General features: G+C 63.7%; 1 protein-coding gene across 2 annotated transcripts; it reads left to right on the top strand.

Annotated features, from left to right (window-relative positions):
• The first annotated feature begins 118 nt into the window (after positions 1-118).
• On the top strand, positions 119-4659 carry EFNA4 (ephrin A4). 2 transcript variants are annotated; one of them, XM_016135644.2, is made up of 4 exons: positions 628-1229; positions 3111-3406; positions 3805-3873; positions 4283-4659. In XM_016135644.2, exons 1-4 carry the CDS (start codon positions 1117-1119, stop codon positions 4417-4419), a joined length of 615 nt encoding a protein of 204 aa, XP_015991130.1. In that variant the 5' UTR covers positions 628-1116; the 3' UTR covers positions 4420-4659. The 2 variants fall into 2 exon arrangements, with proteins under 2 accessions (XP_036090743.1, XP_015991130.1); XM_036234850.1 differs by lacking the exon at positions 4283-4659 and having other exon boundaries at positions 119-1229; positions 3722-3849.
• The last annotated feature ends 4206 nt before the right edge of the window (positions 4660-8865 follow it).

Raw genomic sequence — 8865 nt, 5'->3', positions numbered from 1 at the left:
CTTCCGCGTTGTCTGCTTATGAAAGGCCGCGTCGCTCCTGCTGCAGTTCCAGGTCTGGCCGCCAGGAGACGCTGCCGCCTCAGACGAAGACGGGATAGGGCGGACAGGGCAGCGTGTGTCTCCGGGATGCTCTCGGCTTCTTTCCGCCCGGCCTGGGATGGCTCAGAGCAATCCAGCACCAAAGGAAATTGTACGCCTTTTGCCTTCCTCAGTCGCCAAGCCCTCGCCCCCAACACCCTGGGGGGACCATCGACACACCGGCCAAGCTCTTGGACCCGCCGTCCCCACCCTCTGGCGAGCCGCTGGGAAAAGTGGATCTGGCTGGTGTTCTCAGAGCCCCGGAGCCGGGGCGGAGTGGGGCGGCGGCTCCCACGATCCCAAGGGCTCGCACCTGCCTCCTCCCCCGCCCCCACCTGAGGGCTCGGGAACAAAGGTGCTTTGTACCAGCCGCAACCACCTCATTACTTCGTCTTCGGGACTGGGGCCGCGTGGGCCCCCAGCCCAGAGCAGAGGTGTGGGGAGGAAAGGGACAGGCGCCAACCCCAAGGTGAGCATCAAACTCGCCACTGAAGGGCCGCTGGGGAGAGGAGAAGGGGTGTCCCAGGAGGCGATTTGTTCCTCCCCCTCCACCTACCCCCCTCCGCGCTATCCCTAGATGTGCAAAGAAAACGGGGCGATGTGCTAAGGTGGCTGGACAGGCTTCGCGGATCCTGCCGCGGCCCTCACTTTACTCTTTCTGGGTAAAGGGCGCGTGCTCCTGTTTAAATCTTCCAAACTTCTAATAAGGCCTTCTACCCTGTACTAATGCAGACACGAAAGACATGACCTTCTTAGAACCCTCCCTCTGCCTGCCCCCCGCGACGCGGTCCAGCCTCAGCAGCAGCTGGGCTAACCTGGCGCGCGCCACAGGGCACAAGGGGTTAATGGGAGTTGGCGCTGAGTGGAGAGGCAGAGACGCGCTCCCATTGGTGGAAAGTTAAGCGGGGGCGTGGCCTATGGGTCTCCGCACACCGCCCCCTTTCTCGCACCCCCCCTTCTCCACTTTGTACCTTTCTCGCGGCGACTGCAAAGCGGGCCGGGCCGGGCCGGACCAGACCAGACCGGACCGCGGGGGCGATGCGGCTGCTGCCCCTGCTGCGGACTGTCCTCTGGGCCGCGCTCCTTGGCTCCCCTCTTCGAGGGGGCTCTGGCCTCCGCCACGACTTCTACTGGAACTCCAGTAACCCCAGGTAGCCGGGCCGAAGTCGGCCAGAGGCCAGCCGGGCCGGCGCGCTCCCAGGCCGGGCGCGCGCCTGACTCTCGCTCTGTGCGCGGCGCCGCCTGGGCCCGGCCGCGCGCCGGGGCTCCTTTGTTTGAGCCGGCGGGGGAGGGGGAGGGGCGAGGCGCGCCCCGGGTTTCCCCCCACCCGCACGTGTTGGAGGGGCGGCAGAGGACCCCAGCCCCGAGGGGTCTCGGAGCCGGGAGCTGAGGGGCCTCGGCCAGCACTCCGAGCCCCGCCCCCCTCGCTGCGCCCGGGGATCCCCACCCTCCCTCCGGCCCGAGCTGGGGCGGACGGGCTTGAGAGCGAGGGAGGGGGCTTTGCTCTTGTGAAAGAGCGTGGGTCCCTCTCAGGCTCGCTCGACCTCCCCTCTGGCTCTCCCTCTCCTGATTTCGTTCGGCATCTCTGTTTTCATCTTGGTCATTATCGGCCCTCTGTTTCTCTCCAGCCTCAGCCCCGCCTTTCCAGCTGAACCACCTTTGGGCAAGTTGGTTGACCTCCCTAACCTCAGTTATCTCATCTGTAAAATGGGCTAACAATACCCAGTGCCTTGGGAAATCTGGCGGCGAACTGAGGTCACGCGTTTGAAAGAGGAGAGGGCTGTACAGATATAAATTATTATTTCTTCCTTTCTCCCCGAGCTGCCTGCCTTCGAACCTCCGTATTTCTGACTGTTTCCATCCCTCTCCCCAATTCCCGCTGCCTCTCTGCTTTCTCCATCTGTTTTCCTTTCTGATTCTCTACTTGAGACAATCTGTGACTCTGCATTTATGCACTCACTAACATTTATCAAGCACGCACTGTGTACCAGGACCTGTGCTAGGGTGTGGGGATTAGAGAGATGAGAAGACCTAGCCTCTGCCCTCTGGGAGCCCAAAGACCCCCCGGGGAGGGCGGGCAGCCGGGGCTGGTCATTACGGCCCATGTGCAGTGATCAGAGCTGTTGTCCTCCTGCTTGGCTAGGAATTCCTCTCTCTGTTCCAGGCCATTGCCTCTGAATCACTGGGAGGACTTGTTAAAAATTCAGGTTCCTAGCCCCCAACCCTGAGGTTTGTGGTTCATTCATTCAATCCACAGATGTTTGTTGGGGGCTGTCCTTGTGCAGGACGCTTTTCCAGGCACTAAGGAGGCTGTGAAACAAAACGTACAAAGGTCTGGCTTGTGTTCTAATAGGTCTGAGCCGAACCCAGGAATCTGCATTTCTAATCAGGACTCCTGATGCTGGTGGCCCATGGACCACCCACTGAGGGACAAGTGGGAGGCCTTTCCTAGGTCAAGCTGGGCTGTGTGTAGGGTGGGGACAGGGCAAGTGGTCCATGCTGTGTTTGACGCTTGGGGGGGCAGCCTGTCCCAGCGCCTCCCACCTGCACTGCTGCCCCTGGGGACTCCCCTGCTCTGTGTGCTGGCCTGGCGTTCTTTTCGGTGCTGGACTGAGGTCTCTGCGTCTCCTAAGGAGGCTGCTGTTCCCAGGCTCCCCCTCAGCTGCAGCCTGCCCTGGGGACCCGGGTCTCCACCCCTTGCTGCAAGCGGCCATCACCCAACACCGACGATGCGCGGGTGCTGTGCCAGGCCCTGCTTGGCTGCTGGGCCACAGAGATCGGTGGCCGCTCCTACCCCACAGGCGGGGTGTGCTGAGAGGCCTTCTCACGTTTGAGCCCCGAGGTTAACCTCTCTGAACCTGTCGCCTCGTCCATTTTTTACACTCCCTTTGTCTCTCGAGAGCCATCAGTCTGGGGACCTGGGGCCTGGCGGAGCTGCTCCCTCTGCAGAGGGCGGGGAGAGGCGGACAGGGGCCTGGCCCGGGTGTGCCGTGCCATGTCACCCTCGGCCCACGCCCGCCTCGTGCCCACAGGCTGCTTCGAGGAGACGCAGTGGTGGAGCTGGGCCTCAACGACTACCTGGACATCTTCTGCCCGCACTATGACGGGCCAGGGCCCCCTGCAGGCCCTGAGACGTTCGCCTTGTACATGGTGGACCGGCCGGGCTACGAGGCCTGCCAGGCGCAGGGCGCGGGCGCCTTCAAGCGCTGGGAGTGTGCCCGCCCCTTCGCCCCCTTCGGCCCCGTCAAATTCTCAGAGAAGATTCAGCGCTTCACACCCTTCTCCCTGGGCTTCGAGTTCTTACCTGGAGAGACATACTACTACATCTGTGAGTGAGGAGGGACAGTGGCCACCTCCTGGGGGAGCTGGGGGGTGTGGGGCCCCTGCTGGTGCTGCCAGTCAAGGCCGAGAGCCAGAGGGGAGGGGCAGGGATGGCACTGGGAGCGAAGGCCAGGCCTGGGGGGCGTGGGCTGTGGCCAGGGAGCGGGGTGAGGCCGAGTCCAGGGCTCGCTCCCTATGTCTAGAGTGAGTCTGTAGAGAGGAGGAGGGAGTTGGGGGAGCTAGGAACGGGGACGAGGGCGTGAAGAGGGCCATGCATGGGGCCTGGCATCTGGATCCGGCCCAAAAGGAAGACGCTCTCCAGGGAGCCGGGCCAGAGAGAGGCCGGGCAGGTCCGAAACAGAATCTGCAAAGCAGTCTGTGCTAACGTCTCCCTCCCGATCCCAGCGGTGCCCACCCCGGGCAGTGCCGGCCAGTGCTTGAGGCTCCAGGTGTCCGTCTGCTGCAAGGAGAGCAGTAAGTGGGTGGACACGGGGAGCAGCGCTTCTGGCTCACGGGGGCCCTTGGGAATGGGGGAGGCGTGCGGAGAATCTGGGGGCATCAGACTCCGAGGGGTTCAGGCGGGGCTGTGAGCTGTGGCTTCTTCTCCCCGATTGAGCCTGCGGAAGCTTCCACTGCAGCCCTGTGTGCGGGGCCCGCGGAAGCACATGTACAGGGACAAGGCCCTCGAAGGCCTCAGCTGAACTGGTGGTTTTTAGGGGCAATCTGGGGGAGACTCGGAAGTTGGAGCTTGGAGAGGATGAGGTGGTAAATTGTGGGGAGTGGCTGGTTGGAGACCCTGGAGAAGAGGAGGGGGTGAACAGCAAATGGGGAGAACGGAGGCTGCCGGAATGGAGGCCCCATCAATGCCCCCTTCCCCCCACAGAGTCGGAGTCAGCCCATCCCGTTGGGAGCCCTGGAGAGAGTGGCACATCGGGGTGGCAAGGTGGGGGTACTCCCAGCCCCCTCTGTCTCCTGCTGCTGCTGCTGCTCCCAATTCTGCGACTCCTGCGAGTTCTCTGAGCCAAGCGGACCCTTCCTGCCACCCTGGGACCCTGCGCCCCCCAAGACTCCCGGGAGGAGGAGCCCCACCACCTGAGCTGGGAGTGCCAAGTCAGACAGACAAGATGGTGGAGCGATGGGGGAGGTCAGTGGACCGGAGCTGGCCCTCGCAGGTGCCGGCCCCTTGTCCCAGACGGAACATGGCCTGTGGGGAGCTACAGACAGCCCTGGGCGCCTGGAGCCCTGGCAGGACAAACAGGGTTTCCCTCGGCCGCTCGATGGTCCCGCCGCAGCCCCCAGGACGACTGGGATTAGGGGGGATCAACTCCTTGAGCCTGCTGGCCCGAAGACCTGGGGCTGGCGGACTGCAGACCAGGGCGAGGACGCAGCCCAGGCCTGCCATCTGTGCCCAGCGCCCTGGGGGCCCCTTTCCCGGGGCAGCACCTTCCCCTCCCAGGGGGTCACTCATTTGTCTTCTGTGAAGACAAACTGGCCTTGAGGCTGAGTTTCATACTGATTTGTATTTTTATAAGTGTCTGGACCAAACTCTCAATAAACCGCCCATCTTTGCGTTGCTCTGGCCGACTGACTGCCCCGGGGCCGCTTCCCTCACGGCGGGACTCCCTGCAGCCTCTGCTCTCGGCTTGGCTCGGCCTGACCTCCATGCCAGCTGTGCCCACGCCGTCCCTGCCAGGCCTCCGTGGGCACCCCTCTGGGCAGTGTGGTGTGGGTGCCAGCAGCAGCTGTGGAGCTTGGCACCCTCTCCCACCTCCCTTGCTGGCTTCCTGTGCTGAGGAGGGGCGGGCACCCTGACAGCCCACCCACTTGGGGCACTGCCCAGGCCGCGGGGGCACCGAGGAGGGCAGCACCTGGGTTACAGGGTACCTGGGTCTCTGGGATCCAGGCGTCCCCCCTCCCAAGGGCAGTCTGGGCGGTGCCGGCCTGGAACGGGGAAGGTGGGGTCAGATCAAAGCCTCCTTCCCTGGCGGCCTCTTTGTTCTCCGCTTTTATAAGGAGGAGGGGGTGGGGCAGAGGAGGGGGGGCCCTTTGCTCTCAGCCCCACACCGTCTCCCACCCCTGGCAGGCCAGGCTGTCATCCCCCCCGAGCCCGACCGGGGCCGCCTTTCTGCACGGTGCCCTAGGTGGAGCCGGAGGAACGGAGGAAGGGGTGCCCCCTCCCCCACAGCTGTGCCCTGCCCGCCCGGTGCCCCGCCGCCGCCACGGGCATGGTGCCGGCCCGCCTGGCAACCAGCCCACGATCGATAGGTGGATGTTGTGCTGATTAGCTCGGCGGCTGCGGCAGCGAGAGGCGGCGTGTGAACGCGGCGGTGGGGGGCGGGGGGGGGGGGGCAGGGGGCGCTGCGCGGAGCGTGCTGGGGGTCCAGAGCCCGACAGGCTGAAATGCGGGCGATTGCGAACTCCTCCCCCACCCGTGGCGCACCTAGGCCAGACTCTGTCCCTCTCGGTTAATTCCATTGCTCTGGCTGAGGCCTGGGGTGGAGGACAGCGGCGCGGCGGGGTGGACACGAGGTGACCCCTTCCCCCATCCGAGGCCACTATCAGAAAAGGCCATGCCTGGAGGCGCGTGTGCCTGCGTCTGCGTGTGTCAGGCCCTCACCCGAGACGATCTTTGGCGGGAGGAGGGGGCGGGGGAAGTGGGGCTGGAGCGCGACGGCGTGGAGTCTGAGCTGAAGGATGACCTGTGGGCCCGGTCTTCCGGTCCTGGGTTCGAGTTCCATCTCTACTGTCATCCTGGAGCTTGTCTATACGTCGCTATGGGAACCGATTGTACTGCTACCTCCCCTCGCCAGTGAAACCGTGGGCGGGGCAGGCGGGGGCGGCAGGTTGGCAGCCCCTACCCCTGCACCGAGGACTGTGGGGGCCTCACCCCGCTCCCAGCGGGCGCAGACACCCGCTCTTGGCCGAACAAGCCAGGCGCGCTCGCTCCCGAGTCGGGGCCGCGCGCGGATCCGCGGCGGATGAGAACGCATGTGCGGAAGAGACGGCGGCCAGGCCGCGCTGCGGGAGGCCGGACGCACGCCCTCGCTCAGCGGGACGCGCGTTTGACACAGACACGCCCCCGCCGGCCGCCGGCTGCCCGCAGGTGCGAGGGCGGCCACGTCTGCAGCCGCGCGCTTGTGCGGGGGGGTCGCGAACTCGGGCCCGCGGGCCGCGGGCCTCAAGCCAAACCGGCCCTCCCCACCCTCACCCTCCGCGCAGCCCGGGGCCCGCGCGGACAGCTGATTCGGTCCCGGGGCGCGTCCCCCTGCAAGGAGAGGGCCAAGTCCGCCGCTGGGGCCGAGAAGGGCTGAAGGCGCTGGGGCCGTCTTCCCCGACAGGGCCCTACCTACCCATGGGAAGTCCTCCAGGCATGTTCCGGGGCGCGGTCGCAGGAGGCTTGGGCAGGCCTGCAAGTTTTGGGGCGTCGCCGATCTCCCCTAAACTCAGCGGCGCTAGACGGCCGAGGGTGGGGCCCTCAAATCGCTGGGCCTGCCTAGCCTCTCTCAGACAGATGCGGGAACTCCCCCGTCTGTGGCCCCCTCGATCTCGCTGGCCTGAGAGCCCGGGTCTCTGCCACCCGATTGTGGATTGTGCCCCCCACGTTCCGGGGCTGCAGATCGCCCACTCCCCCAGAGGCGAAACCCTGAGGTCTCGGCCTTTTTATGTGCCGCCCCCCTTTTTTCTCCTCTTTCATTAATTCCTTCCTTCCTTTCCTTAGTCATTCATTCAGCGAATGTGAGCTCCTAGCACACCCTTCTTTCAGTCGGCCCCCATCCCGTCAGCTGGGGGTCGTCGGGGAATCCCAGCAGTGACGCAGTTGGAGAGGTGCACTCTGGCTTCCAATAGACTAGGATCCAGGGACATGGGGCATGAGGTCATCTGCGGTGATGCTCATTGGTTGGAGCCTGGACTTGAGGGGGTCCCCATAGCTACCGACGGCACCTCGGAGCTGGAGAGTGGTGGGCGTGGTGGGCGCTTGAACTCCTGAGGCAGCTTGGGTGGTACTGGGTGGGGGGCGGGAGGTCTCCCCGCTCCTGCAGCCCTGGCCCTACCAAGCAAGCTCTCATCTTTCTTGGGGTACTTTTTCTCCCTCAAAGTGCTGGTCAGTGCCACTTAACCCAGGAAGGCTGGGGCCGGGGGTGAGTGCGAGTAGCAGCCTCGGGGGCCTGGACGCCCAGCTGCAGCCGCCCGGAATGTTAATTCCGAGATCCTTGTGCTCATCAGCATATCGTCTGCATCTCATTTGCATTCTCTTCATTTAAGGTCAAATTGGGCAGACATCTCCACGTCTCCAGCCCTGTCGCTGTCTGTGTCCCGTCTATCCCTCAGCATAATCTCTCTCTCGGTTGTCCAGTTCCTCACCCCGCCCCTCTTCCCAGCCTCCGGCGTCTCCTGGCGTGGGAGGGTGGGAGCGGGGCCGCCTAGCTAAAGGAGAGAAGATAAGAAGTGGGCCGCCCCCTCTGGATATTTGGTGACAGATGGGGAGGGCCGGTCTGTACTGCCTAGAGACTCAATTGGCAACGCGAACGGTGCGGGGAGGTGCCCTGGGCTGAGCCGAGGGTCTCCAGGGCCAAATTACCCACAGGCCTGGCAGGGTGCTGAACTGGGATGCCTGCTTCCAGCGAGGGGCAGGCCTGCCCACCTGTCTGGTGCCAGGGCAGCTTCTGTCCTCCAATTAAGCCCTAATGAGGTGTCGTTAACCCTTACCTTGCCAGCCAGCCCTCAGGCGGAACGCAAATTCACGGTCTCACACTGAGCAGAGAGGGAGAAAGGAGGCCTTTGCGATGGAAGGGGGCAGAGGCGGGACTAACACGCACTTGGTGTCCTCTGTGTGCCTCTGGGGGAGGGGCCTGGCCGACTGTCCAGAGGCATTTATTCTTCCATTCCTCAATTCAACAATTACCTATTAAGCCCCTCACCTACTCCTACTAGCTAAATACCAGGCCGCATGCTAGGAGCTGGGATACCACTTGCATAAGACAGGATCCCTTCCCTTAAGAAATCTCTGGATTACTCAAGAAGACAAACTGGCCAACAAATAATTATAATGCCAAGTGCAAATGCTATTATAGAGCCATGGACAAAGTGGTGTGGGGACACAGGGAAATAGGCCATCGGAGAAGGCTTGGGTTTTGAAGGACAGAGTTTATGGCAGCGAGGGGGTGTGCGTCTGACTCGGTGTGGGTTCCTGCTTAGCTGTGTTTTTGGGGTGGCTGGTGTCCTCCCCCCAGAGCTGCATGTTTTGCCTCTGTGCGTGCGTGTGAGTGTGCCCACGTGTTATCTGGATCTCTCTGTGTCTGGAATCCCTTCTCCTGAAGGCGCGTTGTGGTTTTATTACAGATCGATGTTTGTTGTGAAGCTCTTGCACAGATCAGCCTGAACCTGCCCAGCCCAGGGGAGGGAAACTGCAGAGCCGATGCTGGCTCTTTGGGAAGGGGTGGGCAGGCACCATCTTCACACCTGGGG

This window comes from Rousettus aegyptiacus, unplaced genomic scaffold (genome assembly GCF_014176215.1).
Source record: "Rousettus aegyptiacus isolate mRouAeg1 unplaced genomic scaffold, mRouAeg1.p scaffold_m13_p_17, whole genome shotgun sequence".
NCBI classification, from domain to species: domain Eukaryota; kingdom Metazoa; phylum Chordata; class Mammalia; order Chiroptera; family Pteropodidae; genus Rousettus; species Rousettus aegyptiacus.
The sequence above is the reverse complement of the archived record's forward strand: the minus strand, read 5'-3'. Positions and strand labels throughout refer to the sequence as shown.

Excerpts from the sequence above, each read along its gene's own strand:
- EFNA4 (XM_016135644.2), top strand. The coding sequence starts at position 1,117 with ATGCGGCTGCTGCCCCTGCTGCGGACTGTCCTCTGGGCCGCGCTCCTT. Across the intron at positions 3,407-3,804 it reads AGAGACATACTACTACATCT|CGGTGCCCACCCCGGGCAGT; the intron begins GTGAGTGAGGAG and ends TCCCGATCCCAG. Across the intron at positions 3,874-4,282 it reads CGTCTGCTGCAAGGAGAGCA|AGTCGGAGTCAGCCCATCCC; the intron begins GTAAGTGGGTGG and ends TTCCCCCCACAG.